We start from the raw sequence: 27,838 nt of genomic DNA, 5'->3' as shown, positions 1-27,838 counted from the left end.
GAACAAGTCTTCAGGGATGCTCCCGATGTGTTTGCATGTGTGCTTCCGATTACAACAGTTACCATCGATCCATTCAGCTGCTTTTCTAACAAGGGGAATTACACCACACTAAATGGAGTGGAGAATTAATAATTAGATGTTAACATGAAGGAAGCCAACAGGATAATTCCAGATAAAAAACGCACTTTGGAACTGATCAAATCAATTCTAAATTGCCAACTTTGTGGAATTTACTTAGTGAAAACTTAGTGAAGTTTTTAATGATTATTACTCAGGTGCTGGAAACTGGAAAGGTCTTTCTAAAACAGCAGGAAGAACAATGGACTGGCAGTCAGAGAGAGCTATGCACTAGCCAGTGTCCTTGAAAGCTCTTAGCCTCTGACCGAAATGCCCTCCTCTGTTGGAGGAGGAGGGATACGAATGACACTACATGGTTGCTGAGGTCTCCTCCAGTGCTGAGCTGTTATAATAGTGTGTTAATTTCATATAGCTGCCATACTACAGTACCACCGTCTGGGTGGCTGATACAACGGAAACTTATCTTTATACAGATCTGGAGGCTACAAGTTCAAGATGAAGGTGTAAGCAGGGTTGGTTCCTTCTGAGGGCTGAGAGAAAGATCTGTCTCAGGCCTCTCTCCTTAGCTTGTGGAAGGCCATCCTCTCCCTGTGTTTTCACATATCTGTGTCCAAATTTCCTCTTCTTATAAGGACACCAGTCATATTGACTTAGAGCCCACTCTAATGACCTCATTTTAATTTAATTACTTCTTTAGAGTACCTACCTCTGTTACATTCTGAGGTAGTGGGGGTTAGCACTTCAACATATATTTTTTTGTGGGGGGGGGATACAATTCAGCTCATAACAGATAGTGAATATCGTATACTACTGATTATTAATTTACTTAAATGATAACATCAGGGAAGGCCCATCTACAGATGGGAAAGTATTTGTACTTCCTTCAGGACTCTTAACGTTTTCCGGATATTGACTTAAAATTGTGCATTGCAAAAATTCCATTTCCTCCACTGGCTGCCTGTTAAAATTGGCGCGAGTCATCACAGATGCAGCGTTCTCCTGGTTGACCACACTGACAGCTTCTTGCACATTTCTGTGGGTGGGAATGGAAACACTGGCCAGTGGGTTTTCCTCTCAGAACAGTTGGTAATGGAAACACTAGTCAACTTTGTTTCTACTTTACATTATTCTGGAAAAAAAAACCAATTGGGGTATTTTCATCACAAAGAAATGACAAGTTGAAAAGAAGGTGTGTGCAATGACCTTCATTCACCTTGTCAATCAATCCCCCTTTGCTTCCGTATTTCCAAAATAAACAAGGATTTAATAACGCTGATGCAAACGTATTGGGCGACAGTTACAATGAACAAATTAAAATGGCTGCTAAGTGCTTTCTAAATGTGAGTTTTATATAAATGTAAACTACTGGCAACCTTTGTTTTCCACCTGCTTGGCCGCTCAGCAAATAGGAGCAGCATGATTAATTAGCCCACAGTTTATTTTGTGACCCCATTAGGATTACATGTTCCTTCTTCCTGGTGTGACAGACCCCCTGCTGTTTGTGCGGCTCCAGCCAAACACCTGGCTGAAACTGAGTGTACTTACGCATTGAAGCGTGCCCTGACCACCACCCGGCAGAAGTTTCTGAACCTGTGCTCCCGTCCCACTATGAACAGCGGCTTGTCGAAGTACGGATGGTTCTCTCGAAGTTCTTCTTCTTGCACTTTCCTTGAAGGGGACATTTATGGGAGAATGAGGTTAAGGGAGGGCGTGCCATTCCAAAATGAGAAAACGTTGTAGCACCCTGTACCTTTTCATTTCTGCTTGCTCCTTTTTTTCTTGGATCATCTTTATTTCACTGTCTTCTCTTTGTGCATTTCTGTATCTCACGGTATTGGAATGCTAGAAACAAAAGAGGCATATCAAAATGGATAGTGTTTTTGAACAACCTTCCCAAATGATCATTGAAAAAAATGGAAATAAATATCTTTATTTTATATATATTTTAATAGCTATGGTCATCCTAGCAAGGGTGTGTGTGTGTGTGTGTGTGTGTTTTACTCCAAAGACATTTTTTTTTCCAATAAAAACATTTATTGAGAGCAAATTATGTGTCAGGTACTGTTCTAGTGCTGGGGATACAGCAAAAGGGACAAAATAAACAGGACATGATCCCTGATCTTGTGGGACTAATGCTCTAGTCAGGGAGGAAAGACCAAAATTAAATCAAAATAAGTAAGAATGTTAGAAAAGATTTAGCACTCTGGTAAAACACACACACACACACACACACACACACACACACACACACACAAAACGAAGGGGAATAAAGAGTGCTAGAGGCCTCCAGGTTTAGACAGGTCAGAGCAGGCCTCAGTAAGAGCATGACTAGAAGGATGTGGGCCGCTGGAGTTTTGTAGAACTATGTTCGTCCAGAGGAGTGAGTGGGTCTGCACATGGAACAGCAAGGATGCCAGTGTGGGAGAGCAAGCACCAGAGCAGGAGGCGAGGCAGGAGGGCTGTGTGTACGGAGGGTGTGGTGCAGATCATGCAGGACTTTCACTCTGTGGGAGCCACTGAACAATGCAGAGCCATTGTTCAAATAACTTGATACATTTTATAGAAAGTAGTCCCTAGATTGAATTGTCTGTCTCTTCTGTCATTTGGAATAAGTGAAAAAGATGAAACTCTCTATTTTAACTTGCTTCTTTTATGGAAGAAAAAACATTAAGAAAGACTTCTTATAAAATTAGCAGATCCCTATGAACTTCTGCTATGGAGAAGACAGGAGATGGTTTTTATTATACATTGATGTAGACAATATAACAAAATATCTTTGAAGACGAAATAAACCTCTGCAATTGAGATAATTCAAACAGAATCTTCTGTTTATATTTAAGTACACATTTAAAGCCACGTTCTATTTAACTTTTGTACTGTGCATTTTAATTGAATTACATTAAAGGCAAGTTCTTTGAACTAGTGTGGCCTCTGAATTTTTACCTAGAAATTTTCTCCATGCACTATGGCTGATTACAAATTACAGTAAGTACACAAGCCATGTGTTGGATCAGATCACAACTCCATGCTGATAATATGGTGGATCATATCAGACAGCGCCCCTACTTAAAAAATCACAGAGGTAACACATGTTTGTGCTAATTAGAACCGTGTACCTTGGGTAATGGCAATGCCAGGTTCTCATCACCAGCTTCTTCTATTCTCAATTTTACCTGCAACACTTAGTAACGAGAGTTTACTCTAAGATAACAGTTTCTTGAAGGCAGATAAAGTATGATGAAAAGTTCCAAAAACTCTTAAGAAATAAGAGGTGAGTGGTAGAAAAAACAAAAACAAAAAACTGTAAGGCTTTGCTAACTTTCTCTTGCTAGACCTCTTTTCTCAAATGACATCCTTAGCTTTGAACATTCGAGACTGTTTTCTCAGCCAAGTTATCCAGACTCAACACTGATTGTTTAATCCAGGCTTCACTAATGATGATTACTAAATACCGTATTTCCCCATGTATAAGATGCTCCCATGTATAAGATGCACCTTAATTTGGGGACCTGAAATTTGAAAAAAAAATGTATTATATAAAGTTATTGAACTCAAGTTTAATTCATCATAAAATTCATACTACTCCTCATCACTGTCAAAACTCCCATCCACTAATTTGTCCTCATCTGTGTCTGATGACAAATCACTGTCTTTATATAAATATATTGCCTCGTCCTCAGTTCCATCTATAGCATTTGAAATGCCACAACCATTGTATAAGACGCAACCAGTTTTTAGACCCCAAATTTTTCAAAAAAGGGTGCGTCTTACACATAGGGAAGTATGGTATGTGTTTTCCATTTCTGACGATAATCTTTCTCAGCATGGCAGAGTTAGTTGCTGGTGAGTCTAACCCAGAAGTTAGACGATGCCTCCTCGGGTGTCCCTGGATTTTCCTGTGGTCCCCTCCTCCACTGCATCAGGGACTCTAGGCTCACACAGAGGAGTGTGCACTGTCCATTCTCTAACATTCCTTGCTCCAAAATCTCCACCTTCCTTTCCTTCACACTATTTTATCTTTCTTTCTTTCTTTCTTTCTTTCTTTCTTTCTTTCTTTCTTTCTTTCTTTCTTTCTTTCTTTCTTTCTTTCTTTCTTTCTCTCTCTCTCTCTCTCTCTCTCTCTCTCTCTCTCTTTCTTTCTTTCTTTCTTTCTTTCTTTCTTTCTTTCTTTCTTTCTTTTTGTATTTTTCTGAAGCTGGAAACCGGGAGGCAGTGAGACAGACTCCCGCATGCACCCTACCGGGATCCACCCGGCACGCCCACCAGGGGGTGATGCTCTGCCCCTCTGGGGCGTCGCTCTGCCGCGACCAGAGCCACTCTAGCGCCTGGGGCAGAGGCCAAGGAGCCATCCCCAGCGCCCGGGCCATCTCCACTCCAATGGAGCCTTGGCTGCGGGAGGGGAAGAGAGAGACAGAGAGGAAGGAGAGGGGGAGGGGCGGAGCCTATTTTTCTTTATAGTATAGAGTCAGCCTGTCACAGCAATGAAAGAAAAAATGAAATTACCCCCAAATTATTATGTATTTGTTTACTTGCTCATCATCTCTATTACTAAACTGTAAGTGCCTGCAGGGCAGAGATGATGTCCTATTTCCTCACTAGTCCTCATCAGTCGGAATAGAGTCTGGTATATAATGAACAGTTGATAGATATTTGGGTCAGTAAATAAATAAATGAGTGATCTAGAGCAAAGAAATTATTGGAAAATCCTATGCAGCCTTTGACATAAAAATTCTTGTAGAAATAAAATTTTATTTTGTAGGTTGGAAAGCCCTGTAATAATGTGCATTGGATCTAGATTCTCAAATATTTGGAATTTAGTAAATATTCAAAGTTAAAAATGTGAATCATTCTTATAAAATGCTTTGAATGTCTTTAATTTCAGTCAAATGAAATTGCTATGTCACTTCTGTGTTCCTGTCTCAACGAAGGCATGTGCTTTGTGGACGTCTGGAACTTTCTGTAGTCAACTCACTTTTCTATATCTGGCCAATTAATTTGCTTCCCCAGTCTCTCAATTTCCTCTGGCAGAAAGTCTTAACGCGATGTGACCACGTGACAGAATGACCCAGACACTGGAATTGTCTGAACAGTCATTTAAATATATTTCCATAATCATTTTTCCAAAATCCAAAGCGTTGCTTAGCACTTACGTCTTGAGTCAGAGTTTCAAGAGATTTCCCCCTGCTGATCCTCTGGCTATTTGATCCGTGTCTCAGTGATCTAAAACAACCACAACCAACTAGTCAGTGCATCTCAGGACCAAATCCCGACTTAAGCAATACTCATTATTTAAAATAAATAAATAAAACAATGTTTCTTAAATAAAATAAACATTTCTTTTCATAGCAAAAGCTTTAAACTACCCAAATGCCTTTGATCCCATCTAACAAAATTCAAAATTGTTCCTTCTGATCTTAAAAGTGAGAATTTGGCCATCACCAAGGAAAAGACTTTTGAAAGCTCTTTTGAATCTTTGGCTCTGACTATGAATTTCATTATTGTTGCCATTAATGAAGAGAACCCATGACTATCTGCTAACCAGAGCTGCGTAGGGTGAATACTTCCCCTAAAACTCTTTTCCTTAGTTTCTTTGCAGCCTCATCTCTCCAGGGCGTATTTACCTGCGCTCTTGGCGGATATGATGCTGCACACTGAGAATTGACCTTTCCTTTGCCGGCTGCCCCTCAAAGGATCCACTCAGCATGCGCTGTCGAGTGCAAGCTCTAGGGGAAGAAAAAGGGAACCCAAGATAAATGTGTGATCTGTATACTTGGGATGAATAATACATAACTGCTCATTACTCTTATTATTTTTAAGGAAATACCAATAATAAGGCAAAATGTAGCACATGACATACAGTCATAAAGGAAAACGGAGCTTTTAGGCTTTGTGTCAAGAACACTTATAAAGCAGAACTGTCATAGCTATAAAGAGGGGTTGGAAAAATACCCCAGAAAGCTCTTGCCCTCACCCACTTGTGTTTTCCCTTCCTGTCACCCTAATAGGAGAGATTCTATCGGGACTCTGTAAGTATTAGGGCTAGCCTGACCACAGTTAATCAGGATGTCGGTTTTGAATTTAGACAAGGAGGTTTCCAATCAAAGCTTAAGAAGGATTTATCCACCCAGATTCCGGGGATGAAGGAATATAAGTTCCAAAAAGATTTTGAAGAACTCTTAAGAAAATCAGAAAGCATAAAGTTAGATAATGCACAAATTAGCAGTAAAGAGAAGTAACTAAAGCTGAAATTAATACCTAAATAAACCTCAGTCTAAAGTTTGTGACTTTTAAAAACGTGTTCTCATTCTCATAATTGGGTGACTCAGCACCTATGGTGTGAATGATCTTTTTTTTTTTTTTTAACAGAGACAGAGAGAGGGTCAGAGAGAGGGATAGACAGGGACAGACAGACAGGAACGGAGAGATGAGAAGCATCAATTATCAGTTTTTCGTTGCGACACCTTAGTTGTTCATTGATTGCCCTCTCATATGTGCCTTGACCGTGGGCCTTCAGCAGACCGAGTAACCCCTTGCTCGAGCCAGCAACCTTGGGTCCAAGCTGGTCAGCTTTGCTCAAGCCAGATGAGCTGGTGACCTCGGGGTCTTGAACCTGGGTCCTCGGCATCCCAGTCTGACGCTCTATCCATTGCACCACCGCCTGGTTAGGCGGTGTGAATGATTTGAAGAGAACAAATTTCTTCTCCAGAAAGCTCTCTCCAACTCGAAATGACAGAAATTCCCTTAATGTAGTAGTCAAGTGGAAAGAAAATAATAGGGGCTAAGAGAACCAGAGGCGACATTGTTACCAGTTAGTTGAGTAACCTTTTAGCTCAGTTCCCTTACGGGTAACATAAGGAGAAGGTCTCAATCTCAAAGAAAATTCATAGGTTTAAAATACTATGATTTTATAATATGAAAATCTTATGACACCATATTTGTTCAACACCTGAACACATGTACTTGTCTTTGGTGCCTTTACATAACAGTTTCATGTTTATATTTCCTGACATGTGACCTAGACTGGTTTTGAATTATATTACTATCTCAGAGTTTAGATCATTGAGAAAAGATCTGTGTCTGCTTAGTATACTTAAAACAGTGGCTTTTATGATACCATGTGTATATTTAAGTACTTAAAAATGCCTTTGATGCCGATAAAGATGATGGTAAATACCTATGAGAAATCATACAAAGTCAATGAATGCAAATACATTACAGAAAAGAAAGCTTGAATAATCACTGCTCTTAGTTTAATAAACAGTATGAACCATTTTGAGATAAAATTCAAGTCAAAATTTTATTGAACAACAAGGCTTTATGATAATGAAATATAGAGATCTTGCTGATTTCCAGGACTACAACGATGTTGCATAGGAAGATACATTTGTAAGTTAGGCTGAGTCGACAAAGGTGTAGCATGATCTTATGATATGGTAAGGACTGTTTATCCAACAATGAACTGAAAATTATGAAGCTATCCTGAGAAGATCTATTTGGACAAGGATGTTATTCTGACATAGATATAGAGACCCCTGCCACTTGTATACACTTTCAAGACAACCTGCAGCCACGGTCTTAGTAACTTTTATTTGTTTGTCACAAGATTTTCCCCAAAGTAGTTGAGACCCACATGCCTTACATACAAAACACATACAACTGGATTATAACATAGCCATTTGAGTTGGGTGTCCTGCTAGGTTTGAAGAATGTAACTGGCTATAAGCTGCCTGTGATGAAGGACTGCTGGTTACTGGGCTAAAGGGGTCTGTGTGCCTGTCTGCATCAAAGCCCATTGAAATGCAAACAGGAGCTTGCCGCAGAGAAAGTAAGGGTTTATTTTTAGGAAGTGGCCCAAACCTGGAGATACAGTGAGCTAATAATGCTCAAAGACCTGGCTCACTGATGGCTTCTAGGGCATGGGTTATATAGGGGGAAAGTCATTAATCATGGTGACTGAGGGAGTAGGGTCATGGTCAGGGTCGTGGTCTCTACTGATTGGTTGGTGCTAGGGTAGGGGGTAGCTGATCCGTGCAGCTGGTCCTGATGTCAGCCATAGTATTAATTCATCTGGTTTTGTTGCTTTTTTGGGCCTAGACCTGAAACACAACTGAAGCCTAGATGTTATCTCAAGTTTGACTGAAACTCTGTCTCTGTGGTCAACAGGCCTGAGTTTTTGCTCCTATGATTATCTGATGCCAACCAGAACCTCATTGTCCCAAGGGGTCAATGATTAAGGGAGTGATCCTGCAAAGGGTAAGAAGGCAGGTGACTCAGGGTGCTGGATGAGGCCAGTTTGAATCAAAAAGGAGAAAAGGTCATACTAAGAAAATGAACTTTCTGTATGGTTACGGTGTTTGCCCAGCCACCCAGTCTGAGGCTGCCTGGGCATTCTTTCTGGGGAAGAGTTAGCACTGCAACTACTGACTCCAGGGCCTAAAGGATGTCCCCACACTTGGGTCATCCTAACACACCCACACCTCTTCAGTGGTGTCTACAGATCCCGCTGAGACCCCTTTCTCTGACTATCAGACAAGCAGGTCTTTGTGGAGACCCCGCCAGGTTATTGGAAAGACTCTCCCCACCCTGTGACATCTCTTCTTCCATCTCGTCCACCAACAGCATGGCTAAAACGATGGTGAGAAACAAGTCCGTTTTCTTCTTTAGCTCAAGGTCACTCCACTCTTTCCCACTGGGTCTAGAGCATTCAGAAAACAGTACTAAAATGGGCTAGAGTTTCGGCTATATATGTGAATCTTTGTTCTTTGTATGATTCAGTTAATTTTGGGGGCTAGTTTTTAGCTCTACCCTGCAATCAGAAAACCTATGCTAAACCAGGTTGAGAGAGCCACTTAAATGTGTATATGTAAAAACAATTTGCTTTAATTTTTTTTCTCTACCACTTTCTTCTGTTTATACCACTGTTTGCTAGTATAATTTAAATATTTTAAAATTAATTTTTAGATGGGGGGGGAGAATTGGAAAGTATCAACTCATAGTAGTTGTTTCTCGGATGTGCCTTGACAGGGCAAGCCCAGGGTTTCAAACGGGTGACCTCATCATTCCAGGCCAATGCTTTATCCACTGTGCCACCACAGGTCTGGTTGCTAGTACAATTTAAACTAGATAATAGTGGGAAAAGATAAAGTGCTCAGTAATTCTGAGCCCATTAAACTGTGTAGCTGGTGACTTCAGAGTTCTAGTACAGTGGTTCCCAACCTTTTTTGGGCCACAGACTGGTTTAATGTCAGAAAATATTTTCACAAACCGGCCTTTAGGGTGGGACGAACAAATGTATCATGTGACCAAGACAAGCATCAAGAGTGAGTCTTAGATGGGTGTAACAGAGGGAATCTGGTCATTTAAAAAATAAAACATCATTCAGATTTAAATATAAATAAAATGGAAATAATGTAAGTTATTTATTCTTTCTCTGTGGACCAATACCAAATGGCCCACGGACTGGTACCGGTCCGCGGCCTGGGGGTTGGGGACCACTGTTCTAGTGGAACCAAGCATAAACTTGAGTGACTTCCATTTCCTCACTGAGAGGACCCTGCTAGGATCTTTATTTTCTCTGAACAGAGCCTGCTCCCCCCCCCCCTTTCATTTTCTGGGCTCCAAAAGGACCCACGTGATCTGAGCAAAGTAAAGTCAGGCAGATGGGGTCATCTTGACTTGGTGCAAAGATGTTATCTTTGGTGCCTAAGGCTCAACGTGGTCCCCTGGGCCAGCCCCACACATCCCAGCACTCCACCTCTGAATCTGGTGCCAATGTAAAAGCAAGCAGTCTCTGTCTACATTTAGCCATGCTCTTGTTCTCTCTCTTCTTGAATCAAATGCTCTGACACTTCCCTCTCTCTTTGGAGTGTCTTCTATGGCTTCTGACCGAAAAAACTCAGTAGATGCTTGTAAGGCCTGTAGTCGCTGCCATGCACATGCAGGTTCTCATTGGATTTGGATAGATGGTAAAGAAACAGTGGAGCTAAAAAATGGTAGGCCATTCCTTTATTAAAGTCCCACACCAGCTGATGAGAAAACAGGCAGGGAAAACCTCTTCCCTCTCTTTCAGTGGCTCTCAAAGCCCTGACACATTCTCTGGTTCTACAACCAGGAAAATCTTCTCCCGTCTAGAATCAAAGGCCCCCACAAGCTTCAGTAGGGCTCTCAAAGCCCCTCAGCTCTGGTTCCCCATTTACACACCTTTTCCTCACTGCTTCTTCCTCAGCACCTTGCATTCTCTCTGCTCTCACTCTGCAAACATGGCTTCTTTCTGCCTTTTCTTCTTTCTCCTTTCAAAACTTTCTGGCACAAAAACCTCTCCTCCAGCAAACATTAGCAATACAATGGCCCTACCCAAGCAGAAAGGTAATTTGCAATTTCACCGACCACATATACCTGGCACTGCCCAGCCCCCAATGCAAACTATAAGGAAGCAAACATAAAAATCATATCTTACAAACTTATTTGACCAACAATGCTCAATAATATTTGTGAAATGAATGAGCCTTGTAATTCTGTGAAGAGCAAATGTTTTCATTTCTTCTTTGATCACTTCATGCTTATGAAGCATGAAAATAATCATAAACAAAACAGCATGTGTTTGAAATATACTTCTTGGGGGGGGTTAAATAATCTTAATTTATTCTCACTTATAATAGATGAAATCCTTAGATCGTAATAAAAAAAAAAGCAGACCTTGTTTCTTGCAAGTAAAAAAAATGTATAAACCTTTATCTGTATTCCAGATGAAGGTTGTTAAGGAAGCTTTGTAAACCAACATGGGGCTGAGCTGTAATCTAAAATTTCAATGTCATATAATAAATGGGAGATCTGATCTGTCACTGGGAACATGGTCTCCCTGAGTCATGTCTTACAGCTATCTACTGTCAAGCTGAAATAGTAAATAATGAAGGAATTTGAGATTTTTAAAATAATTAACCATTAAGGAATATTTTACCAATATTTTAGTAAAAGTAGACCTACTCAAAAGTACTTGAATGTTGAATTATTAATTTGCACTTAATATTTTTAAGTTGAATTTAGATGCCTTTGGTCTCACATAAAGATAAAAGAAATATGTTTTCAGGAAGAAAATTTCATTTATTTTCTGCCTAGAGGAAAAGCAAAGGTAACAGTATTGAAAAGAAAAGCACACTGATCTTCAGGGAAAGTCTTGCTTTTCATAGGAGAGAGACCAACAGAGTCGTGGTATTAAGGTCTTCAACATCTCTATCTCTTCATCGTGACACGTCCTAGACGGCCAGTTTCCTAGAAACTCCATCTAGTGGCTTAATAATTTTTTTTTTTTTTTTTTTTGGTCTGCTTGCTTGGCTTCTGGAACTGGGAGGCACAAGGTTTCAAGTGTCTGGTGAAAAATAATGAAGTCTTTTGTCTTGTCTGAGTGAGGAAATTCTCCATTATGCAGGCATATGTAATCCCTTTATTCCTGCCCCCTGGAGGAGAATTACAGTGAGGCATTTTCCTTTTCCCAGTTGGGGTTAATGTTATGCCCTCTCTACCTTTGAAAGTAAAACAAGACTAGGACCCCTGATGATGATTCAAATGTGGGAATATTCTTCAGCAAACACACATTCCCAGTTGCAAAAATATTACCCCTGGTTTCTTGCCAAGCCTTTGAAAAAAACATATGAAAGATTGATTTTTTTTTCCTTCTCTGCATTGCCTTTGTGCTGTGGAATTTCAATCACCCCTTACATGACAGCCATATATATAGATATATAATCTTTTATGGAGGCTGAGGGAAGAGAATCATGTCTTAAGAAATTGTCTGTATTTTTCTTGACACTTATCCATCTAAAATATTTTTAAATTGGCGCAAAGATTATGGTTATACGAGAGATCTTTGGAGCTCTATTAGCCTTTAAACACCACTGGTTGTTTACAGATACGGTAGCAGGGGGTCCTCAGTTTCTTTATTCTCTTTCTCCTTGTCTTCTTTCTTAATGTTCCAGAACAAAGGTGTTGAAAAAGCATGTGTATTCTGTAATAAAAAAGAGAGATCTATGATTCTTCAAATTATTTGCATTCATTATAGAAAAGTTAGATTATATTATGCCATCTGGTATTAAATTTAATTACCACCTAAAGGAACTACAATGTAACTTTGCAGAGCATTAAATTTGAGGGATTTTACTCAAATCTTGAGCTCCACAGGGTAACACATTATAAAATATTATTCGATGTTAGTTAATATAATGTAATCACATCAACAGACAACAGGAAAATAGTACTTCCATGATAATTATGTAAAACTATGGTAGAGCTGTATAAGAAGGTAATAATGAGTATTTCCTGGAATGGGCTCTTACCTGACTCCACTGAAATGACAAAGTGATTGTCCAAAGTAGAGACAGCAGCAGATACTAACAGGTGAGTTCTTCTGGAGTGGGCTCTTGCTGAGATGAGGAAAAAGCTGCATTTTTATTGTAGTGAATACCCCACTCCTGTGAATCAGCTCAGTCCTGAGTAAATGAATGTGGCTCTTGAATAGCAACAGCATATTAGTTTTTTCTAGTACTGTATTATGAACAGACATGTAAATACATGTTTGGGGCAACTAGAATCTCACTGTAGAATGAAAAAGAAAAGACACCTTTAATGTTTTATCATATATAAGTACTTTAATAAGAAGAAAATTAGGCCCTGGCCAGTTTTCTCAGTGGTAGAGTGTCAGCCTAGCATGTGGATGACCCGGGTTCAAATCCCAGTCAGGGCACACAAGAGAAGTGCCCATCTGCTTCTCCATCCCTTTCCCTCTCGTTTTTGTCTCTCTATCTTCCCTTCCTGCAGCTACGGCTTTATTGGAGAGAGTTGGCCCCAGGCACTGAAGATGGCTCCATGGCCTCTGCCTTAGCCTCTAATAAGAGCTTGGTTGCTGAGCAACAGAGCAGCAGCCCAGATGGACAGAGCATTGCCCTGTAGTGGGCTTGCTGAGTGGGTCCCGGTGGGGCACAGGCGAGAGTCTGTCTCTCTGCCTCCCTTCCTCTCACTGAATAAAAAAAAAAAAAAAGAAAAGAAAAGAAAATTAACTCACGAAAAAGCTATGCCTTTAGTGCATCTATTAAAATTCAGCAAATAAAAAGTCTGAAACACCACACCATTCACTGGAGTTCAATTTTAGTAACCCAACTACTGACTCTGAAAAATGTAAGTTACAACAGAAAGACTAAACTTTTTATTATAATAAAAGTAAAATTTTGTAAATGTTGCATAAGCCACATGAGCTAATTTTTTCAAAGATACATAGTTTTCTATGTTACTTATCATTTTACCCTCCAGTGATAAAATAGTAAAAGAAAAACCTTGTTAAAATATCTTCCCACAATTGTTAGGTAAAACTAAATAGTAGTTCTCCCGATCCAGAGCAATGTTATAATCACTTTGGAACTTATCTAATATTAACCTACAGAGCAGATACTAGCTCAGTAAAATATAATGTATTTTGATTACCACAAATCAGATACTATCTAGGAAAACATCTTAGAATATATTATTTACTATATATGGTGATATATGCTATCTAGACTTATTGTGGTGATCATTTCATAATATATGTCTCCTCAAATCATCATCTTGTATACCTAAAGCTAATATAATATTATATATCAACTATTTCTCGATAGAAATATTTTAAAAGGTTGAAAGTTTGTTTAAAAAACAATATATATATAGAGAGAGAGAGAAAGAGAGAGAGAAATTTTGCTTTAGTTAAGTTATATTTTGTCACTGAAATTTTTCACTATGTGCAAATGCATATACCCACAGATTTTATCTCCTTAGTTTATTTTTCTCTGAATATGCTTTATTTTCATCTATCCGCTTAGTCTCTCTATCTCAAAATGGTCGTTCAACTGCTCTACAAGAGTTTTTAAGTGTTATGAAAATCTCAATGAGGAAAACCAACCACTCGGTAGCCTTCATAGTGTTACAGGTAAATATTTATGTTAATATCTAATATTTAGATGAACTATTTAATTAATATGCAATATCTTAACAGTAATATACCCAACATTAACAATTAGTACTTAATATTTACAATATATTAAAATAAATATATTTAATATGGGGTGTTAATAATTTAATATTTAATTAATATCGGTATATTAATGTTCAATACTATGCTTTCTTAAAACCCCAAGTAATTCTAGCCAAACGTTGGTTATAAAAAATTGCTGCTTTAGCAGGAGGCTGACCTAAACTCAGCTTCAGGGGTATCTGTCTGCCTCCCTCTCATCTGCAGGGGCACCCAGCGCCTTCCTCTCCTTGTACTCCACTGAGCAGTTAGCAAGTCTAGCCCAGGTCTGCGGGTGCTGCAGGTGCTCAGGCCTTCTCAGGGCTGCTGAGGGTGCCTCATTTGTCATGCCCAGAATGTGAAGCTGCAGAGAACTCACGTGATCTCTGAATTCCTGGGCTAACCAATGAAACTATAATTTGAAAAGGAGAAGTGGCCAAATGGGAAAAAACAAATGGGGTATGATACTAATGTTTGGATTATTAGGCTCTCTTAGACCTCCCAATTAGTTGGGCCAGCTTTGGGGAATTCGCATGTCTGGGACTAGACAGAAGAGAGTAGAATAAGAATGAAGAGGTTCTTTTCTCCCCCCCTCAGATTTCCCTTGTCATGTAACTCATGATGTGTACAAGAACAGGTGACCCTTTGGAAGAATCGCTGGAATTTAATTTGATTTTTCCTCTCTCTAGAAAACTCCATGATCTTCTGCAATATCAGGCTTGTCATTTCTTCCAGAGAAATATGACCTAGAAGCTCATATTCTAGAGAGGAACCTAGGTGTCCTGGATCCTGGGGAAAGACAGCTGGGAGAACAGGGTTGTTGAAGAGACCAGAAACCAAAAAACCCCAAAACCTCTCATTCAGTCTATATCCCATGAAAGACCACCTTAGCTATGTCCTCATCTGCTCAGAAGTCACAGAGATCCAGTGTGAAGTGCACTCTGATGGTTCCAGGTAGGCAATCACAACCCATGCAGAAGACAATGTCATGTTTGTCTCAGTGATAACAGTCATTGTCCTGCTAGCAGTGTCTCTGATGGTAGTTACAGGTTCTGTTCCTCATGCCCTGATCACCAGCCTCTCTTATCCAATTATCTTGATTTACATCCTACAATCACTCATTCACCTGCCAAGTCAATCAGGCCTAACTTTACCAACACTTTGATCATGCCCTGGCCTCTTATTTGTCAGTTGTCCCTGAAAGATGCTGGTCTTTACTTGTTTGACTAGGTCTCCTACCAAAGCCTAAGTAAGTCTCCTACTTCTGATATAGGACTGTTTTTCCTGGCCTGTCCAAGTGGAGAGGAGAATGCCATAGCTACGCTTCAAGCATGACAGATCATGGCTGCCCACGCCCACAACTTCCAGAGAGCAACAGGTCCATGAATCTATGTTGTTAGTTCCAAAGTATATCCACCAAATAAATATCCAACAAATCATTTGAAAAAATAATCTGATGATACCTTGAAGATGTTAGCAAGCTTAGCAGAGGCTTAACTGAGTATAAAACTGCAGCTGATAGACTATTTCCAGAGTGTGAGTAAGAAATTTGGGATTAACCTAGAAAAGGATACACTGACTTATCAAAAGTATTTTATGCCCCGCAGATCCAGTCTGTGTTGGGCAACAGTGGAGATGTCTGAAGCAAGCCCTTAAGGATGTGCTTTGAAGGTGACTGTGAACTGCCTGCAATTTGGGGGCAACTGTGGGTCTCTCTTGGACATACTGCTAATAATGGAAAATTACCTACAGAGTGTTTTACAGATACTGACTTGTTTCACTCTCAGGGTCTATTAATTTATAGGTCTCATTTAATAGATGAGAAAACTGAGGTGGAGAGAGATCAAGTAACTTGCCTTAAGTCAAGTATCTATGAAGTGATGCAGCCAGGATTCTAAGTTTGGCTCCTGAGCTACCGAGTGAATACCCTGACAGCACACTATTCATTTACTCTATGAGGTTGTTTATATCCCTACTTGACAGATAAAGAAACTGAGACTTCCCAAGGACTCAGCACTGCTCAGAGGATTTGCAGACAAGGGTGGTTGATGGCAAAGCCTGTCCCCTTTCTCTGCTGACAGAATATATTCTCTATGACTGCATGGATCTGAACAGGAATGGAGCTACCTTTGTAACTGGTGTCAAGAAGGCCACACAATTTCAGTCCAGAAATGAGTTTGAGCTGACTTGTCCATCAGGGTCTGGGATATAAGCTGAAACCAATATTTTAGCAGAAGATCTCCCATGAAGACACTTCTATCTATTACCTCAAGATAACACATAGCCACTGTGTAAAGTTTTATAGAGGGTGTGGAGATAGAAGGCAGAGACTGAAGAGAATATGGTTCTAGGGCTTTAACCTGCCCCAAAGAGCAAGGATGCTTGCAGCCCACACCGCATCTTTGTATAAATTGCAAAAGACTGCTCCTTCTCTTTGAGGGATATAGTCCCATGCTAGGAGATGCTGCTTGGTCGCATGCTTGAGCAGGTAAGCAGGTAGGGATGGGGGCTGAATTTCAGCTTCTAATTGTCCCCTTGATCTGGTGCCTTTGTATTATGCAGAACCTGTATGTGGACTCTGAGAAGCAGCCACAGTGTAGGAAAATCAAGGGATTTAGAGTTAATCAATACAGAGTATGAGAAGGAGGCAATCTTCTATAATTTAAGAGCATAGAGAGGTAGCTAATGGATGGATTTTGGAATCATACGGACTAAGGCTTGATTCCTGACCCACTGACTTTCCAACTCACTAGAGAGAGTGATCTCAGGTAAGTCACCTAACCTTCCTGAGCCTTAATTTCTTCATCTCAAAACAGCAAATAATCTGCATTTTCAGGGCGTCTATGAGGACCTAGTAGGAGAGAGCCTGTGAAAGAGCACAGTGTTCGGCATGTGGTCACTTGCCAATAAATCAGAGAACTTAGTTGCTTAAGATCTCAGGGATTCATAAATATGGCTGCTTATTTGGGAAATCATGTAATAGTTGATTGACGTGTTTCTCAAAATTGTTTCCGTGGTATGTAATCTTGAGAAAAATTACTTACCCTCTCTAACTCAGTTTTGTCTATAACATGGGGTCATAATAGCATTTTCCTGTATAGACATGTTGTGCAGATTACATGAGATAATACACACACAAGAGCTTAGCACCCTATATGGGTCTCAATAAATGTTAATTATTTGTTCTTTTCTTGTCTCCCTTTCCCTCTTCCTTCTATCTTCATGTTGAAATGGCATTTCCATGGCATAATGAAATATAACTTAAGGTACAAAACAGCAATACTGGGATTGTTGTTTATTTTACTTTATGATACATTTTAGATAAGTGATTTGAATTGTTGATGTCACTTAATAAGAGAAACTTGACTACGTCATGTATAAATTTTCTTGCCACAATTATTTTCAGAAAAGCAAAGATATTACTTTTTTTTTCTTTTCCAAGTGAGAAGAGAGGAGATAAGGAGACAGACTCCTGCATGCACCCTGACCAGGATCTATTGCAACCCAGATTTGGGGCTGATGGTGTTCCCATCTGGGGCCATGCTCACAACCAAGCTATTTTTAGAGTCTGAGGTGGAGGTTCCATGGAGCCATCCTCAGTACTCGGGGCTGATGCACTTAAACCAATTGAGCCATGGCTGAGGGACAGGAAGACAGAGAGTGAGAAGGGGGAGGGAGAGGGGTGGAAAAGTAGATGGTTGCCTCTCTTATGTGCCCTAACCAGAATCAAACCCGGGATATCTACATGCTGGGCCAATGCTCTATCACTGAGTCAACCAGCTAGGGCTACAGGTTCCTACGTCTAAATATTGTAAATATTGTAGTGATTATTTTCTTAGAGCAAACATTGTGAACTCTTTGAGGGAATAATCTATGTGTCCAGTGTCTGGAAAAGTGCCTGGCATTTAGAAGATACTACAGAAATATTCTAGAATAAATGTCTTAGGGATACTTTATTTCAGGAAGAAATTCCAGTTAATGTCATTTTAAAACCTATAGCTTAATAAATGTTTAGTAATTTTATTTATATTTATGTGGTATATAAATTGCATTTGTAGTCAATAAAAACGAGTCTCTTAAAATGATAAAAGAAAGACCAACCCTACATATGCCATTAAATATAATTTAATTTTTTGTAGTAAGTGGCATTCAACTAAAGGCTATTCCTTAGATTTCATAAATTATTAATATAAGTGCACAGACAGAAAAATTTTGTCACAGATTCAACTATCAAAATACAAATATATCAGACTGAAAACTCAAAAAAATTGTGAAGATATTATCTTAATTAAGGAGATATTGATGGCAAACTACAAAAGAATGAAACTTTGAAAAACAATGCAAAAAGTTTAATTATTTTATTCTAACATTTCTCTATGCATTCAGCCTGACAAGAATAATAACGCATGTTTGCTCAATTTCAAGGCTTGAATTAGAGAAATTTCAGTAGTAGTACCAGTAATGTGTTTTAAAGCACACTGTTATTTGTTTTGATTTCATTTAATATAGTAAAAAGGTCACTCACTGCCTTTTGAAGGAAGCTTTTTTAGTGGAGCTGAATGGTGCAAAATCAAAACAACAGCGAGTTAAAAAAAACTTATTAAATTTATTGGGGTGACATTGGTTTCAGGTGTACAGTTTTATAATACATCATCTGTATGTTGTATTGTGTGTTCACCATCCCAAGTCAAGTCTCCTTCCATCACCATTTATTCCCCTTTACCCTCTTCTACCTCCCTCCACTCCCCTTCCCCTCTGGTAGTCACCATGCCATTGTCTGTGTCTGTGAGGTTTTTCTGTTCTCTACCTAACCCCTTCAGCTTTTTCATCCAGCCCCATATCATCTTCCCTCTGACAGCTGTCAGTCTGTTCTCTGTATCTATGAGTCTGTTTTTATCTTGTTTGTTAGCTTATTTTGTTCATTAGATTCCACATATGAGTGAAAACATAAAAGTGAATTTAATAGCAACCTTGGATTTTATCATTTAGGTGGTGGGACATTCTGTCTCACAATACTTTCCAGATAAGTCTAGAAAAAAACGTTAAGCCTGACCAGGCAGTGGCACAGTGGATAGACCATCGGACTGGGATGCTGAGGACCCAGGTTCGAAACCCCGAGGTCGCCAGCTTGAGCTCGGGTTCATTTGGCTTGAGCCAAGCTCACCAGCTTGGACCCAAGGTCGCTGGCTCGAGCAAGGGGTTACTCGGTCTGCTGAAGGCCCGCGGTCAAGGCACATATGAGAAAGCAATCAGTGAACAACTAAGGTGTCTCAATAAGCAACGAAAAACTAATAATTGATGCTTCTCATCCTCTGTCCCTGTCTATCCCTCTCTCTGACTCTCTCTCTCTCTGTCTCTGTAAACAAACAAACAAACAAAACATGTTAAGATGCCCGTTTGTGCCAGGAAGCACCTGCAGTTAAGCATGCAACAGTATTTTCAAGTTCTATAAACATGGCCCACCTTCATTTCTCATCGAAGAGTTCTCAAATATATTAGAAATTCATTGATATTTCTCAAGGCATCAATTAATTATAAAAATAAATAGAAGAATGCAAATGAAAAAGGATTACATATGGAAAAGGGTGACTTCACCAATGATTCAAATACCTCAAACCCCAGGGCCTTTTTTCTCTAAAAGACTTTTTCATTTGTGAGCTTGAATTTCCTATGTATAGGAAATTCCACACACTGGAATCATGTGGATCCTATTTCAAATGGCAGATGACTATTTGGAAATGTGGGTCCTGTGAGAACTGAGAGCAACTGCAACCCTGCAGCTTAATTATCAGTACCAAGAACTAAGCTCTCTACATCAGTATGACTTTCCTACTCATTCCAGGAAAAGCCTGTCCAGAAATTTAAGGCCATTAACCAATAAGCAATTTCATTCTTAGCTTTAGAAATTTTCTAAAAATCCCTTCATCTGAACTACAGACTTATGAACCAGCTTCTTGCTCTAGACAATAGGTTACTGAACTGGTTAGCCAGTTACCTATAAATAACTGCACTTACCAAGACTCAGGCCAAGATCCTGTCCAACTAGGACCATCAATCTTAAATATTTTTAAAAAATACTGTTTATAAAAATTAGTTGTGTTTATTTTTTTTAATGGTAATACATGTATATAGTTAAAAATTCAGATTACTGGAGTGAAGATGGAAACACACAGCCACCATTTATTTCCCTGTCCTCAGAAACCACCTCAAATCAAGAATAAAAGTGAAAACCGAAAGTGTAAACTCCATCTGATAATGAAGAACGGAAATGTGGAGTGAGAATGGGTAGAAAGAACATGGAAGGCAGTGAAGAGGGATAGTTATGTAACCACTCCCCCCTCCCCCACCCACAGTGCTGCCCTCCCCAGAGCAGTAACAGCTGCCTGTCTATAGCAGGTACTCGTGGTCTATTATGCATCCTGGAGGTTCCTCCACTCTTTTTTCTTTATTGAGATGTAATTGAGATAGAACATTATATTAGTTTCAGGTGTACAACATAATGGTTTGATATGTATATATATAGTAAAATAACTCTTCTATCAAAACTTCTTTTCCCAATCTCAATCACATCTCCCAGCCCAAAGTCACTAAAACCAAAAAAGGTGAAAAGATCCACCCCAACTATCCCTGTGAGACAGTATTCAGGTTGATGCAGTATTGGTCTCCTTCACTGTAATGACTGTTAAATTTCAGTTTGCTTGATCAACAGATTATTCAGATGACATTTCTAGGCAGTTTACATGGCAAAGGCAGATGAGAAAATTAAGGTTCAGATATGTGAGTTGCTCAAGGGTATAGAGAAGCAGAACCAGACACCAGTGCAGGCCTTCTATCACCAAGGTCAGTATCCTGCATTGGAACTGGGGGTTAGGGGGTTGTTCTAACAGCACCTCCTCCAATCTTTAAGGGCAGGAGAGGCTCTGAGGAAGTGAGCAGATTCTGAGAGCGCGGTAGAGACTTTCCCTTCTTCCCCATTTTGTGTAGGGCTGTTTGAATCATTTGCCCTGAGGAGACTGTAAATGTTCTTCTTTTCTTTCTTTTTAATTTCTCTTATCCTCTCTTCTTTCTTTTCCTTTTTAGTTGTTTCTTTAAAAACAGCAAAGAAAAATGTCCATGAACCCATAGGCATGGACTCAGTCTACTCTTCACATTTTAACTTATGGGTTACATTATGATGCAGTTATGACATTATTATTATTATTGCCACTATTATTAGTAGTAAAAAAAAATAAGGACACCCAAAGAAACTATCTGTTTGACATCTTATACTTGTCCTTAATTCTTGCACAGTCTAGTGCAACAGAGACAAGGAAAACATTTTTACAGAAAAGCTAAATGGCTAAAAATTGTGCTTGTATTCTTAAAAGAAATCTTAATCTTTTTTCTAATTGTAGCCTCTTCTGTCCTGAGATTCACTGGATGACAGAGCTTCCGCAGCCCCAAGGAGCTCCCTCTCATTTTGTAGTGTGCTCTAGGCTGTAGTAAAATGCTTTTGCCTCTGGGTGTCCCTCAAACTGCACAATCATTGGGCAGGCCTGAGGGTGTCCTTATTCCCTGATAATCTTAAAATTTTTGCTCAGGGTCCCCATAAGTTTTCTCTTTTTAAAACCACTTATGTACATTTTCAATTCAACAACTACAGTTTCCTTTTATTGGACATTTTCATCCATTCCATCCATTAAATTTTATATCATTGGATATCTAAGAAGTCAGTTTTTGTTGCCAAACCAATCAGCTACATCCTTCAGGAAAAGTCTGACTTTGTTTTTCAATTCAAATAACAAATTAACACATGTCTTTGTGACAACCTGTTACTTTTAAGACTTAACTCTAAGGTAGATAAATTCTTAGAAGAGGGTTTTCCAGAAATTTGTCACCTGTGTAGACAATAAGGTGCTACCTGATTGGCCCCTCCTTCTAGAGGAAGCCATATGGGAATAGGCCCTGGGTTTGGCAACCCAGAGGACTCCACATTCCAGATTAATATACTATACAAAGTTACACCTTTCTTTTGGATGGAAGAGTGAGAGTTTCTTCTTTCTTTCATAAATTGGAAAAGAGGTAATAAGGAAAGGGTGGTGGAAAAGAAAAAGTGAAAGATCAAATTTAAAAAAGAGTTTATAGGAAAGTGAGGCTCTGGAAATGGCTTTTATTCAAGTACCCCTGTCTGCCCATGCTCTGAAAGTGTATGGGAACCACCAGGGCAAGTTCACATCAGTGGAAAGGCAGTTATTCTGGACAAGTGAATAAGTCATTTCAGTTCCTTATTTGCAGGAGACTCTGAATACAAACTCAGAGTATTACAATCCCCTGTGGGCTGTGCCTGATTGAGGCAGAATTCTCTTTCCCATCAGCGCATTGACAATCCTGCAAGGATGGCCCAGCATATGATCTGTTTTGTATGATCAGGAAAGAGTCTTCAAGACTCAAGGGATTGGCCCTGCCACGAACCTCTCTAGTTACAGCTTGAAAAAGACCCTGTAGGACCACATAGTGTTCAAGGCCAACCTCATGATGTTATTGATGGTGATGCCAGTTGGAAGCAAATGAAAGTTGGGACACAGTTTGTTAAAATTTTGCTTAGAAACTTTCCTTTCTGTATTGCAATAAGACCTTTTGAGTTCATCTCATTACATTCTGTGATAATAATATTGAAGCTCCAGAAATATTTATTCTCTTTTCCTAAAAGGTACTACAACACATATTCAACTCTATGCATGAATCGTTAGTTAATATAAAGAATAAATACATAGAATATTGTCTGGATTAGTTAGAATTATTTTTGGCCTATAAATTTCAGATACTGTTAAAAAATTGAAATAGTTTCTGAAATAATACATAAACCTTATTTCTTCGTTATAGTTATCCAAGTTGTTGTGATATACCTGGGGAAAATACTTGAAATGTGCCTATTAAAGAAGTAGAGTAGAAGAGACCCTACCTCCTTTCTCTTCACACAAGTTTGAAGAAGGCTTCCTGGTATAAATTTATCCCTTTACCTTGTTAGTCATTCTACCTCCAGCTCCCAATATTTAACTGTGCCATTTACACATATCTATGTAATATATGCACCAACAAATTATATTCCAAATGCTTATGCAATTTTATAATGATCATATTACTCAATATTATGTCTTATAAGATATTCTTAAGTAGCTAGTTCAGTTTTACTTTCTAATATTTTGTTTAGAAATCAGCATAAAAATTATATGTTTTTAGAAGCATTCTAAAGTAGATATGCTTTTGATTTTTATAGGATTTAAATATACTTATTCTTAATAAATTAAGAAATCACAATTACTTTCAAAAAGCTTATCCTTTTACCATTTTCCCCTTAGATTGTGATTGGTTTTTCAGCTACCACAAAAGACATAAAACTTGTAAGAATAAAAGTTTTTTCATTTTTTTGTAATTATAATTAATTTTAAGTACATGAACATAAAGAAAATGGCCAATTGAGCTAATAAAATATTACTCTTTCAGGAAAAATATTAATGATGGATTTGACATTATTTATAAGTAATAGTTAACCAAACCTACTTTCTAGCAGAAAGTATACACTGATACAGAAAATTAGTTCATTAAAAAAGCTTTTTGCTTAATATAATTACACTGTTTAAATATGTATTAATGTTTAATGTTGTTACCTTAAAATTTTAGTGACTGCAGTCTCCTTTTCTAGAAGATTCCTTGCCCTGATGCTGAAAACAGACTTGCGAAGCTGTAAAATTATGAATATTTCTTTAGTTTTGTTAGATATATTAGATATATTACATACATTAAATAGATAACTACTAAAACATTAAATACGACTTTTTTCACAAAAGCATCATCCTACGGTTGATTCTAGAATTTAATTTAACTTTCTATTTTTACTTTTATCTAGGCAGAAATGTGAACAAACTTGTCATAGGTTTGGGGGAGATTCACTGACTATGCTCACTAGTCATAATGTCACCTTACATCTCGATGGGCTATTCAATGGACTCCTTATTGCCATTGCTCAGTAAAATGTTCTCTAATCCATGTTGCATCTGTGTCAGGATTTTGGCATGTACCCAATACTCATCTGAATGATCAAGATGGAAAGAAATAAGAATAGTTTCCAAGGGTTCTTCCTAGTTGATGATGATGAAATTATTCTAGGGAGAAGGACTAAAAAAAAAAGAAAGAAAGAAAGACAAAAAATCCTGGAGGCTGACTAAAACCCAGAAGATATATTTCCCAAATTTAGGTCTGGCCTACTTGATAGCTGTAGAAGTCAGAGATGGTGACGGGTGTCTAGAGAGCCAAAGTGGGCAGGGGAAGGGCAGAGAAAGAACAGGGAAGCACACTGTTCTTGGAAGATTCATCATAACAAATAACTAGAAAGTGTAGCTCCTGTAGGTAGACCAAGATAATACTTGGACAATGACCTGTTCATTTTGACCAATAGATTAGATTAGATTTCCTGAGCACTCACTTACTATGAGATTAGTGACCACTGGAAATATAGGGTAACTAGGAATCAACGTTCTAGCTTGCTAGAATCAAAAAGCTTAGATACAAAGACAAGGCTATGATACATGAGATTATCAGTAAAAAGTACAACACAGTAGATGGTAAAGCACTAGGCAATATGTCCAGTATAAAAGATGAGAGGGGCTGGAGGACTTTGGGTGGGGAAGAAATAGGTGTGTCTGAAATAGCAAGCACAGACTTAATTGAAGAAGTGGAAGTTTTAGCGGGCCTTGAAGGATAGTTAAGATTTTTTAAAAAATTTTATTTATTCATTTTAGAGAGGAGAGAGAAAGGGAGAGAGAGAGACAGACAGGGAGAGAGATTGGAGAGAGAGACAGAGAGAGAAGGGGGGGGAGGAGCTGGAAGCATCAACTCCCATATGTGCCTTGACCAGGCAAGCCCAGGGTTTCAAACCGGCAGCCTCAGCATTTCCAGGTTGACGCTTTATCCACTGCGCCACCACAGGTCAGGCAAGGACAGTTAAGATTTTTAAAGGCCAAGGAGGCAGTGGGTAAAAGACCGAAGTTGGAAATTCATGCATAGGGCAAATTAATTCAGTGCAAACTGTAAGGGCTGAGTTAGGTGACTCTCTAAGCAAGGCAGGTGGAAGGAATACTATAAAGCATACTGTGTTTCAAACAGTGTTGAAGGAAGGGGGGGGGCAGGAGACAGAACAATTCTAATTCAGTGGACATAGACCATCCAGATTCTTTTAAATAAAAGTAAGGTAACTTGAGATGCAAAGTCACAGAGCTTCAATCTGAAAACAAGCCTATGAATAAATACTGTAATGTCAACCAGTATATTCATATGGCCATAGCTGGAGAAGAACTGGTAATCATAAACTGGGCTTTTCAGCTACATTGACAACCTAGATAATATCATAAGTAGCAATATAATTTTGATATTTCATAGCAGAACTCTAATAAAGGGAAGGGCCATTAAACACATTGGCAATTTCCTTTGCATGAGGAAAGGTGGCATACTCATTATTTTCAATAATAAAAAACTGAATTGGTTCCATTATTTCTGAGAACACTCAGGAGAATAAATTAATGTGTAGACAAAAAGACAAGACTGAATGCCATTTTTTTAAAAATTACATTTTCAAGGTAGCACGCAAAAGGCTATTTACCATGATGTATCATGAAACTTTCTTAAATCTCCCTGCTTCGGGAGATGTGACTTCTGGTATTGATTCAACTGCCTCATGTAGACAACATACCCCTAAGGACTGCTGACACTTTGGAAACAGAAGACTCAGCTGACAGTTCCTACTATGGTACAAGGTAGTACTTGAAAATTGGTTTTAAAACTAATAGCAGAAGAATTATCTATATCAAATCTATATCTCTCTACTCATCTTTCTACCCAGCAATTATCATCTTTGAATAACTATATATATTTGACAGCCTAGATATGTATTTAGATAAATATTTAGACTGCTCTTTTTTATAGTAAAGAATACCTATAGTGACTATCTAGTTATTCCTTCAGTTTTTCTTATTTCTGTAGTATATAGCTTTGCACATTTTTTTTTAGCAAAGGACATTTTCTGACTTACAGTCACCAGTACTTAGAGCTACACTGCTCTGCAGTGCCCTCTCCTGGTTCCAGAAGATCCTGACAAGCACCTGAAATACTCAAAACACTTAGGGTATACATACAGAAGTCTATTTCATGATGGTTATAGTAATCTTAGATCCGAAATTGTAAATTTACAGCTATAAAAGGTGTCAGTAGTTATTCGTTCTACTTATAAAAATATCAGAGATGTAGGATTTTAAAGGAAGGGTATAGGTGACACAGGTGACATGTTTACATAGAGTTTGCATTGACAAAAATGATTAGAAAAAGTAGAAAAAGCCTCTCTTTTTGGTGGTTTATATTTTGTAAACCTAATATACTCAATTCCACAAGATGACCATTATTTGGCTAAATTATCAAAAATAAATTAAATTTATTTTATTTTTTATTCATTTTAGAAAGGAGAGAGAGGAGAGAGAGAGAGAAGGGGGGAGGAGCAGGAAGCATCAACTCCCATATGTGCCTTGACCAGGCAAGCCCAGGGTTTTGAACTGGCGACCTCAGCATTTCCAGGTCGACGCTTTATCCACTGCGCCACCACAGGTCAGGCCAATAAATTAAATTTAAATGTTCAAACATACAGAAGTAACTTTTTTGGTCTTAAAATTTTAATTTAAAAGATATTGTCAGAATTGTGCACTTCAACATGCTACTCAAGAGCCTGGAAGTTCAAATCAATCTGTATAGTTAGTGGTGAAATAATTTGGAGCTGAAGGACACAGCAATGAATAGATCCAGTTGTTGTTTTGTTGTTGTTTCAATGTCTTTTAAGTTATTAAATCCAGATTCTCCATTTTTTTTCTTTACAGTTGAAGACCCTGGGGCATTTAACCTATGGCTTCTGGGAGTAGGTGTACATTCACATTCACAGTACAGTTCACATGTTCCTCTAACTTCTCTACTTCCTTTAAGCTGTATTCAGAGCTTCATCAGATTCAGATTTGACCCCTTTGACAAGGACGTAGGGGGTGTCATAGCTTTTCATCAGCAGACACATAATATCTAGTTGTCTCTCTTCTTGTGATGTTAGTCATACAGATGTTCATTGCTTAGATCATTGATTCATGCAGTTTGTAAAATTATTATTTTTTTATTTATTAGTTGACTACTTTTACAATGAGGTACTTCCCCTCATGTATTATTTGGTTATTCAATATTCAATTCACATGGAGAAGGCAAGATAAATGCTAATTTTTTGCCTTTACTTAGTTTTTATGTAATTAATTTTCTATTAACCTCTTAAGGTGACCAACTATCACTATAAAAATGCCATTTTGGCCTGACCAGATGGTGGTACAGTAGATAAAGTGTCAGCCTAGGGATACTGAGGACCCAGGTTTAAAACCCCAAGGTTGCTGGGCTTGAGTGCAGGCTCACCAGCTTCGGTGCAGGGTCACTGGCCTGAATGAGCAATCATCCAAATTATCTCATGGTCACTGGCTTGAGCCCAAGGGTCACGAGCTTGAAGCCCAAGGTCACTGATTTGAGCAAGGGGTCACTGGCTCAGCTGGAGCCCCCGGTCAAAGCACATATGAGAAAGCAATCAATGAACGACTAAAGTACCACAATTATGAGTTGATGCTTCTCATCTCTCACTCTCCTGTCTATCTGTTCCTCTCCATCTCTCTAGAAAAAAAAAAG

General features: G+C 38.7%; 1 protein-coding gene across 3 annotated transcripts in view; it reads right to left on the bottom strand.

Annotated features, from left to right (window-relative positions):
• NALCN (sodium leak channel, non-selective) overlaps positions 1-27,838 on the bottom strand; it is a 361,051-nt gene that overhangs the window by 54,803 nt on the left and 278,410 nt on the right. For 2 of the 3 annotated variants that reach the window (XM_066235655.1, XM_066235654.1), the window contains exons 18-22: positions 23,758-23,831; positions 5,700-5,801; positions 5,229-5,298; positions 1,829-1,920; positions 1,624-1,746 (exon numbers count right to left, since the gene is read on the bottom strand). In XM_066235655.1, coding sequence (XP_066091752.1) covers positions 1,624-1,746; positions 1,829-1,920; positions 5,229-5,298; positions 5,700-5,801; positions 23,758-23,831 — 461 coding nt within the window. Of the gene's footprint in view, positions 1-1,623; positions 1,747-1,828; positions 1,921-5,228; positions 5,299-5,699; positions 5,802-12,407; positions 12,561-23,757; positions 23,832-27,838 lie in introns of all 3 variants that reach the window. The other variant, XM_066235656.1, reaches the window with a different exon arrangement.

The sequence above is a fragment of the Saccopteryx bilineata genome, chromosome 6 (assembly GCF_036850765.1).
Source record: "Saccopteryx bilineata isolate mSacBil1 chromosome 6, mSacBil1_pri_phased_curated, whole genome shotgun sequence".
NCBI classification, from domain to species: domain Eukaryota; kingdom Metazoa; phylum Chordata; class Mammalia; order Chiroptera; family Emballonuridae; genus Saccopteryx; species Saccopteryx bilineata.
Note: the sequence above shows the minus strand (reverse complement) of the source record. Positions and strands in the feature narration are given on the sequence as shown.